Source organism: Chaetodon trifascialis, chromosome 5, assembly GCF_039877785.1.
Source record: "Chaetodon trifascialis isolate fChaTrf1 chromosome 5, fChaTrf1.hap1, whole genome shotgun sequence".
Lineage (NCBI taxonomy): Eukaryota > Metazoa > Chordata > Actinopteri > Chaetodontiformes > Chaetodontidae > Chaetodon > Chaetodon trifascialis.
In genome coordinates, this window is record NC_092060.1 from 31072064 (window position 1) to 31090421 (window position 18358).

General features: G+C 46.7%; 1 protein-coding gene across 2 annotated transcripts in view; it reads left to right on the forward strand.

Annotated features, from left to right (window-relative positions):
• Window positions 1-18358, forward strand: part of abca1b (ATP-binding cassette, sub-family A (ABC1), member 1B) — a 48127-nt gene that overhangs the window by 22202 nt on the left and 7567 nt on the right. Inside the window, exons 16-38 of one of the 2 annotated variants that reach the window (XM_070962774.1) lie at window positions 97-318; window positions 406-610; window positions 898-1011; window positions 1222-1396; window positions 2532-2663; window positions 2792-3069; window positions 3167-3387; window positions 3655-3730; window positions 3812-4062; window positions 4538-4589; window positions 4707-4832; window positions 5687-5835; window positions 5976-6100; window positions 6470-6568; window positions 7643-7832; window positions 8177-8271; window positions 8354-8386; window positions 8489-8594; window positions 10642-10716; window positions 11226-11395; window positions 12173-12350; window positions 17850-17965; window positions 18140-18284. In XM_070962774.1, coding sequence (XP_070818875.1) covers window positions 97-318; window positions 406-610; window positions 898-1011; window positions 1222-1396; window positions 2532-2663; window positions 2792-3069; window positions 3167-3387; window positions 3655-3730; window positions 3812-4062; window positions 4538-4589; window positions 4707-4832; window positions 5687-5835; window positions 5976-6100; window positions 6470-6568; window positions 7643-7832; window positions 8177-8271; window positions 8354-8386; window positions 8489-8594; window positions 10642-10716; window positions 11226-11395; window positions 12173-12350; window positions 17850-17965; window positions 18140-18284 — 3333 coding nt within the window. The remainder of the gene's footprint in view (window positions 1-96; window positions 319-405; window positions 611-897; window positions 1012-1221; window positions 1397-2531; window positions 2664-2791; window positions 3070-3166; window positions 3388-3654; window positions 3731-3811; window positions 4063-4537; window positions 4590-4706; window positions 4833-5686; window positions 5836-5975; window positions 6101-6469; window positions 6569-7642; window positions 7833-8176; window positions 8272-8353; window positions 8387-8488; window positions 8595-10641; window positions 10717-11225; window positions 11396-12172; window positions 12351-17849; window positions 17966-18139; window positions 18285-18358) is intronic. The other variant, XM_070962775.1, reaches the window with a different exon arrangement.

Sequence of the window (18358 nt, forward strand, 5' to 3'; positions counted from 1 at the left end):
TTCCTAAAGACCGAAAACACACCAAATGCCCGTCGGGGAGGTAAAGGAGCTTCTGCTGACATGACTGACGCTGTTCTGAACTCGTGTCCTGAACAGAAGGGGAACCTGCTGCCCTACAGCGACCCCGGTGTGGTCTTCCTCTTCCTGGGCTCGTTTGCCGTGGTGACCATCATGCAGTGTTTCCTCCTCAGCACGGCGTTCGCCCGTGCCAACCTGGCCGCCGCCTGCGGAGGAATCATCTACTTCACGCTCTACCTGCCCTACGTGCTCTGCGTCGCCTGGCAGGACTACATCGGCTTCGGAGCCAAAGTCTTTGCTGTAAGACCGCCAGACTTTGACAAGCGTGTTGTTAGGATGCTGTGTTGTTATTGGACGGAGTAAGTCAGGTGTCCTCCTCCCCCGCAGAGCCTCCTGTCTCCTGTGGCGTTCGGGTTCGGCTGCGAGTACTTCGCTCTGTTTGAGGAGCAGGGCGTCGGTATCCAGTGGAAGAACCTGGTGTCGAGTCCTCTGGAGGAGGACGACTTCAGCCTCCGCACTGCCATCACCATCATGTACTTCGACTCCTTCCTGTACGGAGTCCTCACCTGGTACATTGAGGCCGTGTTTCCAGGTGAGAGGAGGATCTGCTTTCAGAGCTGTAGTTTAAAGTTTAAACTCTTCATCAGCTCCACGTTTATGACAGCCATGATAACGTTGATTCTTCTCTTCCGTCTTCTGAACTTTGCTTTGAATCTCTTGTTAAACTCAGACTATGGTCAGTAGATGGTGATGCACATTGTGGAAATGTGAAACACATTTTGCACAGAAGAAGAAGAAGAAGAAGAAAATCGTGTTTTCCTGTTGAAATGTTCTAAATGTATTCAGAGTTTATTAAGATTTACTTCCTGTGCGACTCAGGTCAGTATGGGATCCCTCGACCCTGGTATTTCCCCTTCACCAAGTCCTACTGGTTTGGAGAGAAAGATGGAAAGTCCAACAAAGTCCCTCTGAGCCAGAAAGGAAACGCAGGAGGTGAGATTGCTGTAACGCAGAGTAACCACAAGGTGGGCCGTAACGCCGCCGCGTGGCTGCGCTCACAGAAACGAAAAAATCAGGTGCAGGTGCAAGTGCAAAGGGAAAAATCTAGTTTATCATCCTATGATCAATGTAACCTATTAGACTTTTAATCTGAAGGAGACTTCCTGAACAGAGCGGTGAAGTGTGTCTGCGCTGTTTTTCCAGCTGTTTGTATCGAGGAGGAGCCGGCTCACCTGGAGCCCGGAGTCTACATCGAGAACCTGGTCAAGGTTTATCGTCACGGAAAGAAGCTGGCAGTTGACGGACTGACGCTCGGCTTCTACGAGGGACAAATCACCTCCTTCCTTGGACACAATGGGGCCGGAAAAACCACCACCATGTGAGTCAAGGACCACATCAGCCAGTACAGACACCCCTAACCCTGACACGGGTGAAGATACAGATATCCAGACATGAACTTACAGCTAACAGTGCAAATCCAGACAAAAGAGACAGTACAGAAACAAAGACAGTGGAGCCAGACAAACATCATCATGACCGTGAAGGACAGCGTCAACCAGTTTACAGACATGGATTCAGATCCAGTTTACAGACTCAGGTCCAGTTTACAGACTCAGATCCAGTTTACAGACTCAGATCTAGTTTACTGACATGGACCCAGATCCAGTTTACAGACTCAGATCCAGTTTACAGACTCAGATCCAGTTTACAGACTCAGATCCAGTTTAAGGACATGGACTCAGATCCAGTTTACAGACTCAGATCCAGTTTAAGGACATGGACTCAGATCCAGTTTACAGACATGGACTCAGATCCAGTTTACAGACTCAGATCCAGTTTACAGACTCAGATCCAGTTTAAGGACATGGACTCAGATCCAGTTTACAGACTCAGATCCAGTTTAAGGACATGGACTCAGATCCAGTTTACAGACATGGACTCAGATCCAGTTTACAGACTCAGATCCAGTTTACAGACTCAGATCCAGTTTAAGGACATGGACTCAGATCCAGTTTACAGACATGATCTCAGATCCAGTTTACAGACTCAGATCCAGTTTACAGACATGGACTCAGATCCAGTTTACAGACTCAGATCCAGTTTACAGACATGGACTCAGATCCAGTTTACAGACTCAGATCCAGTTTACAGACATGGACTCAGATCCAGTTTACAGACTCAGATCCAGTTTAAGGACATGGACTCAGATCCAGTTTACAGACTCAGATCCAGTTTAAGGACATGGACTCAGATCCAGTTTACAGACATGGACTCAGATCCAGTTTACAGACTCAGATCCAGTTTAAGGACATGGACTCAGATCCAGTTTACAGACATGGACTCAGATCCAGTTTAAGGACATGGACTCAGATCCAGTTTACAGACTCATTTTGCCCACTCTGTAAAGTGTCCTTGAGTGTTTTGAAAGGCGCTTCCAAATAAAATGTATTTGTATTATTATTACTCATTTCCAGTATCCTTATTTCAATAATCACCTCTCGACTCCCCTGCAGGTCCATCCTAACTGGTCTGTTCCCTCCGACCTCTGGTACTGCCTACATCCTGGGCAAAGACATCCGGACTGAGCTGAGTGCCATCAGACAGAGTCTGGGAGTCTGTCCACAGCACAACGTCCTCTTCAGCATGTGAGTCCCGTGTTTGGCCTCACTATGGGGTGAAAGGTCACTTCTTCAGCTTTAACAGGTTTCCACTGCAAATGTCTTCACCCAGTTCATCATGTAACCTTGTTAATGTGCTGCGGCGCCCCCTGCAGGCTGACGGTGGAGGAACACATCTGGTTCTACGGCCGGCTCAAAGGTCTGTCAGAGCAGCAGGTGAAAGGTGAGATCGAGCAGATCCTGCAGGACACCGGGCTACCGCACAAACGCAGCTCCAGGACCAGCGCGCTGTCCGGCGGCATGCAGAGGAAACTGTCTGTGGCTCTAGCCTTTGTCGGGGGGTCAAAGGTCGTGATCCTGGATGAGCCCACGGCCGGCGTTGACCCCTATGCCCGCAGAGGGATCTGGGATCTGCTGCTGAAGTATCGACAGGGTGAGTTGTCCTGATTGGTCGGTCTAATCGCTGATATTAAGTTTGGTTATTTTCACTTTTTTGTGAGACTCAGATTGAATTTCTTTTCTCCTTTCAGGTCGAACCATTATCTTGTCCACACACCACATGGACGAGGCGGACATCTTGGGTGACCGAATCGCCATTATCTCCCATGGAAAGCTGTGCTGCGTGGGCTCGTCTTTGTACCTGAAAAACCAGCTGGGGACGGGTTATTACCTGACGCTGGTGAAGAAAGAACCGGAGCCGTCGCTCAGCTCCTGCAGGAACTCCTCCAGCACCGTGTCCTTCACCAAGAAGGTCTCAGCTAGCATAGCTTCAGCTCTCAGCACTGCCTCAGTGAACGCTGGACAGTGAGAGACGGCGCTGGTCTTTGTCCTGACAGGCTGTAACCTGATTAAAGTTTGGTTTCTGTCCTCGATAGCAGTGACAGTGAAGTCAGTGTGAAAACTGAGTCTGTAGTACAGTGTAGTACTTTCCTGCAGTACCATTCTCTCTCTGTAGTATTTTCCTGCAGTACCGCATGCAGTAACAGTACTTGAAATCCCTGCGTTGTGGCTCTTTCAGGAGGGGGAGTGCGCCTCGGTCAGCAGCAGTGACGCAGGACTCGGCAGCGAACATGAAAGTGAGGCTGCCGCCATCGGTGAGCTCTCTGTCCCTGCAGAACGTTTGATTGGTTCACCTTTGGGTGGATCTCATCTGTGTCTCTTGTCTTTGTCCTCAGAGAATGGCCCGGCGGCGTCCATCTGTGATGTCCCCTTCGTCCCCCCAGATGTGTCTCTGGTCTCGGGTCTGATCTGGTGTCACGTCCCCGCCGCCCGCCTGGTGGAGGACCTCAGACACGAGCTGACCTACGTCCTGCCGTATAGCGCCGCCAAGGACGGGGCCTTCGTGGAGCTCTTCAAAGACCTGGACCGCAAGCTGCCTGACCTCGGCATCTCCAGCTACGGAGTGTCCGACACCACGCTGGAGGAGGTGACGTGGTATCTGTCAGTCTGATGTTTCATGTGATTGAGTTCGTCCTCCAGCTGTCAGCAAACATTCTGATCAGGTTGTCCGTCCGCTGATCGTTATCAATCAACACACCAAACATTTCCACGACACGGAAGCTTTGAAAGAGCCAAAGGTCGTCTGGCAGCTTTCTGGGTCTGTGCTCGTGTGTCAGACGTTAATCCTATTTGAACCAGATTTTATTTGAGAGTGTACTGTTGATCACTTTATGATTGATCAAGTAAAATATTCTGTTTTTCATCATGAGTCATCAGTGATTGATTATCAGTAACATCCAGCCGGCTCAGTTGAAGTGAAGTGATGCTCAGCTCACTGTTCCACAAAGAATAAAGATGATTTTACGTTTTTTTTATGAATATTTTTAGTATACTTTTCAACAGAAACACATATATTATCAGCATTTCAAGGAAATGATTCTGAACATTTTTTGCTTGTGTAGATTTTCCTGAAAGTGGCTGAAGATAATGGAGTCGACACTGAAGTGCCCTCAGGTGAGAAATGACCTCAGACTGTGATGTCATTCCAAAATAAGAGTCAGAACGCTGAAAGCAGTCAACACTTTAAACATAAACTCGTTAAACATCACGTGGATTCATGTGTGCGTTCAGATGGAACACTTCCTGTTCAGAGGCGGAGGAGGACTCACGCCTTCGGAGGAGGAGACCATCAGAGCTGCCTGAGACCTTTAACGGAGGACGACAACAACGACTGCAACGAGTCTGACGGAGACCCGGGTACAGTCCGATCACGTCCTCGTGAAGTCAAACACGAACACACAAACGCGCCTCCATCAATATTCTGTTGTTTCAATTCAATTCAATTCAATATTCCTCCATTTGGGGCAATTCCTATTTCACAGCAGCACCAATAAAGTGGATAGAATGGTAAAGACAACAAGTATACACAAAAAGGTGGGATAGAAAGAAAAAACGTCATCCTAAAAAATTGTAAACAGTATTTGCAGACGGTTATGTTCCGGGGGAATTGCACAGATTATTATACAGATTATCGTACAGATTATTGTACCGATTACTCTGAGCAGTTTCTGTTGTGCAGTCTGACGGCTGCAGGAAGGAATGACCTGCGACGCTCCTTCACACACTTTAGATGTAGCATCCTGTCACTGATGGAGCTCTTCAGTGCAGTGAGTGTGTGTTGAGGTCAAATGAGGTCGCTCACATCACTTTAAGGTCAGAGGTCAGGAATCAACTGGCAATAAGATTAATCATCAATTAACGTCACATCTCTTGTGATTGGACAGTTACTGTGTCCCCGAGAAAAGAGACACGTTCTGTGTGTGTGGTTCAGGAGCTGATAGTAAATCCACAGTGTGAACACACTCCTCAAAAACGTGGACAACGATAACTCGAGAAAATGCTCTGAGCTAAAAAGGCTAAGCGATGATCACCGTCAGGACTGGTGTGGCCCGCCGGCTGCCAGTTCACAGAGTGGACTGGCTGCAGGTTGACTGGGTGAAGGCTAGCATACTGGTGCTAGCATTAGCATAGTTAATCCATATCAGTAAGTTTTGATGGTGTATCGTGCGACTTGTGTCATGTGACCTGTGTTGCACCATGTGACCTCTCAGAGTGCAGGGAGACGGACTGGCTGAACTGTACTGACGGTAAAGGATCGTATCAGGTGAGCGGTTGGAGTCTGAAGAGGCAGCAGTTTGTGGCTCTGATGTGGAAACGGTTTCTGTATGCTCGACGGTCCAGGAAAGGCTTCTTCGCTCAGGTATGATGGCGTCTGCTCGTCTTTGTAGGTTTAGATGACAGAAAATATTCACAGTACGTAATCTTTCAAACTTCTGTGATCGCCTGTGATGTTTGTTCGTTTCTGTTTTTCGTCTCAAAAGTGAAATGTTTGTTTTGCAGATTGTCCTTCCTGCTGTGTTTGTGTGCATCGCTCTGGTCTTCAGTCTCATCGTCCCCCCATTTGGAAAATATCCCAGTCTGGAACTGCAGCCCTGGATTTATGAGGACCAGGTCACCTTCATCAGGTACACAACTGTCCTGAATTGTCTCCAGTTGTCCCATGGTGCACTAAACTGTCCCAGACTGTTGTAAACAGTTCCACACTGAACTGTATAAGCCTAACCCCCAACCCCTGATCCCCAACCCCTAACCCTAACTGTCCCCCACTGCACTGAACCGTGCCAGATACAACATATTATCATAGATATGATGTGATGCTGTCATCCAGTGTCACTGTCCTTGTTTTTGTCTTTAATCACTGAATCGTTGATTAGTTCCTGCTGCAGCCTGAAGTCGGACCTCCCACCTCGTACTCTACATGTCTGATGACTTGATGATGATCAATAGAAAATCTGCCTGTCACGCACACACTGATGAGTTTGTTTGTGTGTTAGTGATGATGCTCCCGGAGAAGCCAGCATGCAGAAGTTATTGCACGCTCTGCTGGACCCTCCAGGCCTCGGGACTCGCTGCATGGACGGACATCCCATCCCGTAAGAAAACGTAGCTTTAAGAAATGACTGAGCAGATTTAGTACATGATTGAATAGTTATTGTTTCTCACATCGATTCCTTTGAATCAGTTTTAGAGGCCTGAAGAGTTTGAAGTCTGAAAACAGTCCCAGAATGCATTTGGTTTGTTTTTTCTTGCTTGTCATATTGCAAATGATCACATTCATACAGTGACTACTTGGAAGGTCTGAACTCAGTTTGGGAATCACTGCTCAGTAATGAAATTAATACAGTATTTCATTCATCTGTTCATCATTCGGTGCGTAAACGTACCTCATGCTGTTCACACCTCATGCTGTTCACACCTCATGCTGTTCACACCTCATACTGTTCACACCTCATGCTGTTCACACCTCATGCTGTTCACACCTCATGCTGTTCACACCTCATACTGTTCACACCTCATGCTGTTCACACCTCATGCTGTTCACACCTCATGCTGTTCACACCTCATTCTGTTCACACCTCATTCTGTTCACACCTCATGCTGTTCACACCTCATGCTGTTCACACCTCATACCTACACACCTCATGCTGTTCACACCTCATTCTGTTCACACCTCATGCTGTTCACACCTCATGCTGTTCACACCTCATTCTGTTCACACCTCATGCTGTTCACACCTCATGCTGTTCACACCTCATTCTGTTCACACCTCATGCTGTTCACACCTCATGCTGTTCACACCTCATTCTGTTCACACCTCATGCTGTTCACACCTCATTCTGTTCACACCTCATGCTGTTCACACCTCATGCTGTTCACACCTCATTCTGTTCACACCTCATGCTGTTCACACCTCATGCTGTTCACACCTCATTCTGTTCACACCTCATGCTGTTCACACCTCATGCTGTTCACACCTCATTCTGTTCACACCTCATGCTGTTCACACCTCATGCTGTTCACACCTCATGCTGTTAATACCTCATGCCACTTGCACTACTTGCATGTATTTATATTATGGATATTATGACTATTTGCACTCTGACTATGACAGTAAAGTTGAATCTAATCTAATCTAATCAGGTGTTCTTATTGATTACCTCCCTCAGTGAGGCCCCCTGTACGATGGGCGATGAGGACTGGGACACCCCTGATGTCCCCGAGAGTGTCCGCCAGCTCTTCAGTTCCACGAACTGGACAATGGACAATCCGTCTCCAGCCTGTTTCTGCAGCTGCGACGGCAAGAAGAAGATGCTACCGGACTGTCCTCCAGGAGCCGGGGGACTGCCCCCACCTGAGGTCAGACCACCTGACACAGACCTGAACCTGAAGTCAGCAGGGTTCTGTCCTTCTGAGCTCTTTCAAACACATAATATCTGTATCATGAAGAAGACTTTAGAGTCATTCATAAAATAAGAAAGCTTAATAAAATCTTTTCATGTGTCTTGGGGGTGAGTTTAGGGGAAGGGTCTTCACTGGGGGTGTTTTCTTCAGTATTTGTAAAATCCTGTTTATGAAGCTGGATCTCAAAGCCTGAAAGAGGAATCATAATATAATAATATATGATTCCTTGATGACTTTGTCTCGTCATCTTTGCTTCAGTTTTCTGCTCCGCTGGTGAAAATGCTTCTGTTGTTGTTCAGATGAAGCTGAGCGCCACCGACAGTCTGCAGAACCTGACGGGAAGAAACATCTCCGACTACCTGGTGAAAACGTACGCTCAGATCATCGGCAAGAGGTGAGCAGTACAAATACACAGGAATATCGCAGGTACACAGGAGGACGTGGTCTCAGTGATTTAAACTTTCTGTCTGTTTCAGTCTGAAGAACAAAGTGTGGGTGAATGAATTCAGGTCAGTCTTTTTAATCTTTTTGCTTTTATTTTGAAACTCATAAATTCAGTCCGTCGTCTTTTCAGCCTTTTCACTCTTTGGATCTTGTTTTTCTCTCTGCAGGTACGGAGGTTTCTCATTGGGTGCCAGGAGCACTCAGGTCCTCCCACCGGCAAACGAGATCGACGACGCGATCGAACGAGTGCGAAAGATCTTTGAGTTACAGAAGGTCAGTGAGGGACGTTCACAAGAATTCATTCAGTCACAAACCTTCATCTCTGCGTTTGAGTCAGAGCCTTCAGCGGCCAATCAAACGAGCTACCTGCTTGTGACAAAAGATGTGGGTGTTGGTTGGTTTAACTAGGACTGGGCGGTATACCGGTTCACACCGAATACCTGTGCATATTTTTCTTATGATATGAATTTTTAATATACGGCCACACTGCTGTCTGTGATTACACAACGTCTGGAACGCTGCGGCGCGTGACAGTTTCAGACGGGACCGTTTTCAATGTTGCGCTTCTGAACAGGCATGGTGCATGGCGTGGTGAGGGCAAACTGTAGTGCTCTGGTGTTACGTTATCGTGAAGATGGATGGGACAGACGCTGAATGTTCTGAAATCGAAGCTGCAGAACTAGAACATGATGACACAGAAGAAGTTGTGCTGAAAAGAGGAGCCGGGTCTGTTTCTTTTTTTGTCAGGCTGAAGTCGTCGTCGGATCGGCAGCATGAGCACTTTGCTCCAGTTCAGATGGTCAATGCTCACGCTAGGAAGCACCAATCCTAATGTGTAGCATATCAGAATGACGGGGAGAATCTCAGTTAAAAGCCTTTACCAAGCACCGCCACCCAAACCAAACATAATTCATACAGAAATAAATTACATGCACATGTAACAAAAAGACGAAAATAGCGTGTGTCCACTCTAGAGCGTCTGCTGATTTCACTACTTCATGCAAACCACACAAGCCTGGTATGATATGAAAGCAGAGAGTGATGATGATGAAGATGTCTGCCTCCTCACTGTGCGAGCTAGCAGCCAAAGAGTAGCAGAAAAAACCTTTGCTAAAGCATACAGTACGTCTTACCTTTGCTCTTTTGAGGTCAGAAGTTACATTCAGCCCGAAAACACGCTGCTAATGTCTCCTCCTGTGACTCTGCGTTAGTTTGAGATCAATCACGAAGGTCCTGCTTGTTTCCATAAAGAGGAGGGGGTTTCTAGAGCGGAGGGAGCGCTCTTCATGCCATAACCTATCTCTGGGCTTACTTCCTTCTGGATCGTCATTGGTGTTTCTATGGTGAATGTGGGCGCTGCCCCTCGAATCTCTTGACTCTGACTGGTCAATAGAGGTGTCGATCATCAAAACAGACCAATTGGTCACTGAGCTATCCAACTGTTTTATTTGCATTTCGTCCTTTATGAGACATAAGAACAACAGCAAGCAGAAAAAAAGGCTGAAAAAGAGTTTCTCTGTATGCTTGTACGAGATAACGGTACTCTGCCCAGATGAAAGCCTGGATATACCTGCGTTAAAACATGTGTCTTCCAGATGAAAGAAAAAAGAATACTGTCATATACCGTGAAACCATTATAATTCTGAAAAATACCGTGATATACATTTTTGGTCATACCGCCCAGCATGACCAGGTTTAACATTGGTTTAACATTGGTTTAACAGTTGGTTTAACTGTTGGTTTAACTGTTGGTTTAACTGTTGGTTTAACATTGGTTTAACATTGGTTTAACAGTTGGTTTAACTGTTGGTTTAACTGTTGGTTTAACAGTTGGTTTACCTGTTGGTTTAACATTGGTTTAACTGTTGGTTTAACTGTTGGTTTAACTGTTGGTTTAACATTGGTTTAACATTGGTTTAACAGTTGGTTTAACTGTTGGTTTAACTGTTGGTTTAACGTTGGTTTAACGTTGGTTTAACTGTTGGTTTAACGTTGGTTTAACATTGGTTTAACTGTTGGTTTCACTGTTGGTTTAACGTTGGTTTAACATTGGTTTAACTGTTGGTTTAACATTGGTTTAACTGTTGGTTTAACTGTTGGTTTAACGTTGGTTTAACATTGGTTTAACATTGGTTTAACATTGGTTTAACATTGGTTTAACGTTGGTTTAACTGTTGGTTTAACTGTTGGTTTAACGTTGGTTTAACATTGGTTTAACGTTGGTTTAACTGTTGGTTTAACTGTTGGTTTAACGTTGGTTTAACATTGGTTTAACATTGGTTTAACATTGGTTTAACTGTTGGTTTAACGTTGGTTTCAGGGAGCTGCTGCAGATCGATTCCTCGACAGTTTGTCTGGTTTCATCAACGGTTTGGACACAAAGAACAATGTCAAGGTGAGAAACTGTTCTCAGTCTAAATCTTTTCAGACGAGTGTCCACAGCTATGTCCACCTTCACTTTTTATTGAATGAATGAAAATGTATGAAATGAATCAAAGTTTTTTTTATTAAAATTTAAAGTTTTCTTTAAGTTTTTAAAGTTTGTCTGCTCAAAGAAAAGGTTGCCCTGCGATTGGCTGGCGACCTGGGGTGTACCCCACCTCTCGCCCGTTGACAGCTGGGATAGGCTCCAGCCCCCCCGCAACCCCTGAAAAGGGATAGTTGGGTAGTCAAAGAAAAGTTTATGTGTCAGGTGAAACTCTGCAGGTGTGCTACTGAACACGCTCAGAAAGAGCTCAGGTGTTCAGAAAATAAAATCTCTGCTCGGTGTCTTTTAAGGTCAAGAATGAACTTTGATACTTAATGAGGAAGTCCGATTGTCTGAGCAGATTATAAAGAATTCTTTATACACAGGATGAAAGTTGAGTGATTGACGGATGGTAACAGATGTTAAACTCCCCTCAGATCTGGTTCAATAACAAAGGCTGGCACAGTATCGGAGCGTTCATCAACGTGATGAATAACGGCATCCTGAGAGCAAACCTGCCTGAAGGTAGAGACCCCAGCAAGTACGGCATCAGTGCCTTCAACCATCCTCTGAACTTGACCAAGGAGCAGCTGTCACAGGTCGCACTGTGAGTACACACACCTGACAGGACATACACTTGAGGGGACGTACATCTGACAGGAGGTCACCTGACAGGACGTACGCCTGACAGGACGTACACCTGACGGGAGGTCACCTGACGGGACGTACGCCTGACAGGGCGTACACCTGACGGGAGGTCACCTGACAGGAGGTACACCTGATGGGACGTACACCTGACGGGACGTACGCCTGACAGGACGTACGCCTGACGGGAGGTCACCTGACGGGACGTACGCCTGACAGGGCGTACGCCTGACGGGAGGTCACCTGACGGGATGTACGCCTGACGGGACGTACGCCTGACGGGAGGTCACCTGACGGGACGTACGCCTGACAGGGCGTACACCTGACGGGAGGTCACCTGACGGTACGTACGTCTGACAGGGCGTACACCTGACGGGAGGTCACCTGACAGGAGGTACACCTGATGGGACGTACGCCTGACGGGACGTACGCCTGACGGGACGTACGCCTGACGGGAGGTCACCTGACGGGACGTACACCTGACAGGAGGTACACCTGACGGGATGTACATCTGACAGGAGGTACACCTGACGGGAAACGTACGCCTGACAGGATGTACATCTGACAGGAAACACACTTGACGGAAACACACCTGACAGGAGACACACTGGGACACCTCACCTGAACTACCGTCACCAGGTGTCCCCACACATATGATAGTGGACTTTCTGTCACTGGAGTTCATTATTCTGTATGTCAGCAGACTTGCGTATGTAACTTGTCTTCTCTCTGTCTCCAGGGTGACGACCTCTGTGGATGTCTTGGTGTCCATCTGTGTGATCTTCGCCATGTCCTTCGTCCCAGCCAGCTTTGTGGTCTTCCTCATCCAGGAGCGAGTCAGTAAAACCAAACACATGCATTTCATCAGCGGCGTGCAGCCGCTGCTCTACTGGGTGGCCAACTTCATCTGGGACATGGTGAGACGCAAACCAAACGCACCCTCACTGCACACTCATCAGAGTGTGTGTATCTATCAGAGTGTGTGTGTCAGAGTGTGTGTATCTATCAGAGTGTGTGTGTCAGAGTGTGTGTATCTATCAAAATGTGTGTGTCAGAGTGTGTGTATCTATCAGAGTGTGTGTATCTATCAGAGTGTGTGTGTCAGAGTGTGTGTATCTATCAGAGTGTGTGTGTCAGAGTGTGTGTATCTATCAGAGTGTGTGTGTCAGAGTGTGTGTATCTATCAGAGTGTGTGTATCTATCAGAGTGTGTGTCAGAGTGTGTGTATCTATCAGTGTGTGTATCTATCAGAGTGTGTGTGTCAGAGTGTGTGTATCTATCAGAGTGTGTGTGTCAGAGTGTGTGTATCTGTCAGAGTGTGTGTGTCAGAGTGTGTGTGTCAGTGTGTGTGTATCTATCAGAGTGTGTGTATCTGTCAGAGTGTGTGTGTCAGAGTGTGTGTATCTGTCAGAGTGTGTGTATCTATCAGAGTGTGTGTGTCAGAGTGTGTGTATCTGTCAGAGTGTGTGTATCTATCAGAGTGTGTGTGTCAGAGTGTGTGTATCTATCAGAGTGTGTGTGTCAGAGTGTGTGTATCTGTCAGAGTGTGTGTGTCAGAGTGTGTGTATCTGTCAGAGTGTGTGTATCTATCAGAGTGTGTGTGTCAGAGTGTGTGTATCTGTCAGAGTGTGTGTATCTATCAGAGTGTGTGTATCTATCAGAGTGTGTGTATCTATCAGAGTGTGTGTGTCAGAGTGTGTGTATCTGTCAGAGTGTGTGTGTCAGAGTGTGTGTATCTGTCAGAGTGTGTGTGTCAGAGTGTGTGTATCTGTCAGAGTGTGTGTATCTATCAGAGTGTGTGTGTCAGAGTGTGTGTATCTGTCAGAGTGTGTGTATCTGTCAGAGTGTGTGTATCTATCAGAGTGTGTGTGTCAGAGTGTGTGTATCTATCAGAGTGTGTGTGTCAGAGTGTGTGTATCTATCAGAGTGTGTATCTATCAGAGTGTGTGTATCTATCAGAGTGTGTGTATCTATCAGAGTGTGTGTATCTGTCAGAGTGTGTGTGTCAGAGTGTGTGTATCTATCAGAGTGTGTGTGTCAGAGTGTGTGTATCTATCAGAGTGTGTGTGTCAGAGTGTGTGTATCTATCAGAGTGTGTGTATCTATCAGAGTGTGTGTGTCAGAGTGTGTGTATCTATCAGAGTGTGTGTATCTATCAGAGTGTGTGTATCTGTCAGAGTGTGTGTGTCAGAGTGTGTGTATCTATCAGAGTGTGTGTGTCAGAGTGTGTGTATCTATCAGAGTGTGTGTGTCAGAGTGTGTGTATCTATCAGAGTGTGTGTGTCAGAGTGTGTGTATCTATCAGAGTGTGTATCTATCAGAGTGTGTGTGTCAGAGTGTGTATCTGTCAGAGTGTGTGTCAGAGTGTGTGTATGTCAGAGTGTGTGTCAGAGTGTGTGTATGTCAGAGTGTGTGTATCTGTCAGAGTGTGTGTATCTATCAGAGTGTGTGTGTCAGTGTGTGTGTATCTATCAGAGTGTGTGTATCTGTCAGAGTGTGTGTGTCAGAGTGTGTGTATCTGTCAGAGTGTGTGTATCTATCAGAGTGTGTGTGTCAGAGTGTGTGTATCTGTCAGAGTGTGTGTATCTATCAGAGTGTGTGTGTCAGAGTGTGTGTATCTGTCAGAGTGTGTGTGTCAGAGTGTGTGTATGTCAGAGTGTGTGTATCTGTCAGAGTGTGTGTATCTATCAGAGTGTGTGTGTCAGAGTGTGTGTATCTATCAGAGTGTGTATCTATCAGAGTGTGTGTGTGTCAGAGTGTGTATCTGTCAGAGTGTGTGTCAGAGTGTGTGTATGTCAGAGTGTGTGTCAGAGTGTGTGTATCTGTCAGAGTGTGTGTATCTATCAGAGTGTGTGTATCTATCAGAGTGTGTGTCAGAGTGTGTGTATCTATCAGAGTGTGTATCTATCAGAGTGTGTGTATCTATCAGAGTGTGTGTCAGAGTGTGTGTATGTCAGAGTGTGTGTCAGAGTGTGTGTATCTGTCAGAGTGTGTGTCAGAGTGTGTGTATCTGTCAGAGTGTGTGTCAGAGTGTGTGTATGTCAGAGTGTGTGTCAGAGTGTGTGTATGTCAGAGTGTGTGTATGTCAGAGTGTGTGTCAGAGTGTGTATCTGTCAGAGTGTGTGTATCTGTCAGAGTGTGTGTCAGAGTGTGTGTATGTCAGAGTGTGTGTCAGAGTGTGTGTATCTGTCAGAGTGTGTGTCAGAGTGTGTGTATCTGTCAGAGTGTGTGTCAGAGTGTGTATGTCAGAGTGTGTGTCAGAGTGTGTATCTGTCAGAGTGTGTGTATGTCAGAGTGTGTGTCAGAGTGTGTGTATGTCAGAGTGTGTGTCAGAGTGTGTGTCAGAGTGTGTGTATGTCAGAGTGTGTGTCAGAGTGTGTGTATCTGTCAGAGTGTGTGTATCTGTCAGAGTGTGTGTCAGAGTGTGTGTATCTATCAGAGTGTGTGTGTCAGAGTGTGTGTATGTCAGAGTGTGTGTCAGAGTGTGTGTATGTCAGAGTGTGTGTCAGAGTGTGTGTATGTCAGAGTGTGTGTCAGAGTGTGTGTATCTGTCAGAGTGTGTGTATGTCAGAGTGTGTGTCAGAGTCTGTGTATGTCAGAGTGTGTGTCAGAGTGTGTGTATCTGTCAGAGTGTGTGTATGTCAGAGTGTGTGTCAGAGTGTGTGTATGTCAGAGTGTGTGTCAGAGTGTGTGTCAGAGTGTGTGTATCTGTCAGAGTGTGTGTATGTCAGAGTGTGTGTATGTCAGAGTGTGTGTCAGAGTGTGTGTATGTCAGAGTGTGTGTCAGAGTGTGTGTATCTGTCAGAGTGTGTGTCAGAGTGTGTGTATCTGTCAGAGTGTGTGTCAGAGTGTGTGTATGTCAGAGTGTGTGTCAGAGTGTGTGTATGTCAGAGTGTGTGTCAGAGTGTGTGTATGTCAGAGTGTGTGTATGTCAGAGTGTGTGTCAGAGTGTGTGTATGTCAGAGTGTGTGTATGTCAGAGTGTGTGTATGTCAGAGTGTGTGTCAGAGTGTGTGTATCTGTCAGAGTGTGTGTCAGAGTGTGTATCTGTCAGAGTGTGTGTCAGAGTGTGTATCTGTCAGAGTGTGTGTATGTCAGAGTGTGTGTATGTCAGAGTGTGTGTCAGAGTGTGTGTATCTGTCAGAGTGTGTGTATGTCAGAGTGTGTGTCAGAGTGTGTGTATGTCAGAGTGTGTGTCAGAGTGTGTATCTGTCAGAGTGTGTGTCAGAGTGTGTGTATCTGTCAGAGTGTGTGTATGTCAGAGTGTGTGTCAGAGTGTGTGTATGTCAGAGTGTGTGTCAGAGTGTGTATCTGTCAGAGTGTGTGTCAGAGTGTGTGTATCTGTCAGAGTGTGTGTCAGAGTGTGTGTATCTGTCAGAGTGTGTGTCAGAGTGTGTGTATGTCAGAGTGTGTGTCAGAGTGTGTGTATGTCAGAGTGTGTGTCAGAGTGTGTGTCAGAGTGTGTGTATGTCAGAGTGTGTGTCAGAGTGTGTGTCAGAGTGTGTGTATCTGTCAGAGTGTGTGTCAGAGTGTGTGTATCTGTCAGAGTGTGTGTCAGAGTGTGTGTATGTCAGAGTGTGTGTATCTGTCAGAGTGTGTGTATGTCAGAGTGTGTGTCAGAGTGTGTGTATCTGTCAGAGTGTGTGTCAGAGTGTGTGTATGTCAGAGTGTGTGTATGTCAGAGTGTGTGTCAGAGTGTGTGTATCTGTCAGAGTGTGTGTCAGAGTGTGTGTATGTCAGAGTGTGTGTCAGAGTGTGTGTATGTCAGAGTGTGTGTCAGAGTGTGTATCTGTCAGAGTGTGTGTCAGAGTGTGTGTATGTCAGAGTGTGTGTCAGAGTGTGTGTATGTCAGAGTGTGTGTCAGAGTGTGTGTCAGAGTGTGTGTATGTCAGAGTGTGTGTCAGAGTGTGTGTATGTCAGAGTGTGTGTCAGAGTGTGTGTATCTGTCAGAGTGTGTGTATCTGTCAGAGTGTGTGTCAGAGTGTGTGTATCTGTCAGAGTGTGTGTCAGAGTGTGTGTATGTCAGAGTGTGTGTCAGAGTGTGTGTATGTCAGAGTGTGTGTCAGAGTGTGTGTATGTCAGAGTGTGTGTCAGAGTGTGTGTATCTGTCAGAGTGTGTGTATGTCAGAGTGTGTGTCAGAGTGTGTGTATCTGTCAGAGTGTGTGTATGTCAGAGTGTGTGTCAGAGTGTGTGTATCTGTCAGAGTGTGTGTCAGAGTGTGTGTATGTCAGAGTGTGTGTATGTCAGAGTGTGTGTCAGAGTGTGTGTATCTGTCAGAGTGTGTGTCAGAGTGTGTGTATGTCAGAGTGTGTGTCAGAGTGTGTGTATGTCAGAGTGTGTGTCAGAGTGTGTATCTGTCAGAGTGTGTGTCAGAGTGTGTGTATGTCAGAGTGTGTGTCAGAGTGTGTATCTGTCAGAGTGTGTGTCAGAGTGTGTGTATGTCAGAGTGTGTGTCAGAGTGTGTGTATGTCAGAGTGTGTGTCAGAGTGTGTGTCAGAGTGTGTGTATGTCAGAGTGTGTGTCAGAGTGTGTGTATGTCAGAGTGTGTGTCAGAGTGTGTGTATCTGTCAGAGTGTGTGTATCTGTCAGAGTGTGTGTCAGAGTGTGTGTATCTGTCAGAGTGTGTGTCAGAGTGTGTGTATGTCAGAGTGTGTGTCAGAGTGTGTGTATGTCAGAGTGTGTGTCAGAGTGTGTGTATCTGTCAGAGTGTGTGTATGTCAGAGTGTGTGTCAGAGTGTGTGTATGTCAGAGTGTGTGTCAGAGTGTGTATCTGTCAGAGTGTGTGTATGTCAGAGTGTGCGTCAGAGTGTGTATCTGTCAGAGTGTGTGTCAGAGTGTGTGTATCTGTCAGAGTGTGTGTATCTGTCAGAGTGTGTGTCAGAGTGTGTGTATGTCAGAGTGTGTGTCAGAGTGTGTGTATCTGTCAGAGTGTGTGTCAGAGTGTGTATGTCAGAGTGTGTGTCAGAGTGTGTATCTGTCAGAGTGTGTGTATCTGTCAGAGTGTGTGTCAGAGTGTGTGTATCTGTCAGAGTGTGTGTCAGAGTGTGTGTATGTCAGAGTGTGTGTCAGAGTGTGTGTATGTCAGAGTGTGTGTCAGAGTGTGTGTATGTCAGAGTGTGTGTCAGAGTGTGTGTATCTGTCAGAGTGTGTGTATGTCAGAGTGTGTGTCAGAGTGTGTGTATGTCAGAGTGTGTGTCAGAGTGTGTGTATCTGTCAGAGTGTGTGTCAGAGTGTGTGTATGTCAGAGTGTGTGTATGTCAGAGTGTGTGTCAGAGTGTGTGTCAGAGTGTGTGTATGTCAGAGTGTGTGTATGTCAGAGTGTGTGTATGTCAGAGTGTGTGTCAGAGTGTGTGTATGTCAGAGTGTGTGTCAGAGTGTCTTCAGTCGTTGATGCCGTTGTTCGTGTCTCTCCACAGTGTAACTACGTTGTCCCGGCCACGCTGGTCATCCTCATCTTCGTCTGTTTCCAACAAAAAGCCTACGTGTCCTCCACCAACCTGCCGGTGCTCGCCCTGCTGCTGCTGCTCTACGGGTCAGATACACAGTACTGCCTGTACTACACAGTACTGCCTGTACTACACAGTACTGCTCTGTACTGCGTTAGACTACACTGTACCATGAAAGACTGCTCAGTAACGCTCAGCTCTGTTGTGTCCCCGGTGTCCGTCCACTGAGCTAACCTTGTCCTCGTGTCTCCTGCTCTCAGCTGGTCCATCACTCCTCTGATGTACCCGGCCTCCTTCTTCTTTAAGATCCCCAGCACGGCGTACGTCGTCCTCACCAGCGTCAACATCCTAATCGGCATCAACGGCAGCATCTCCACCTTCGTCATGGAGCTTTTCGGAAACAACGTGAGTCCACGCCGAGACCGACAGCAGCTTTAATCTGAAGCTCAGACTTAAAGTAAATGTGCGTTTTAACTCGC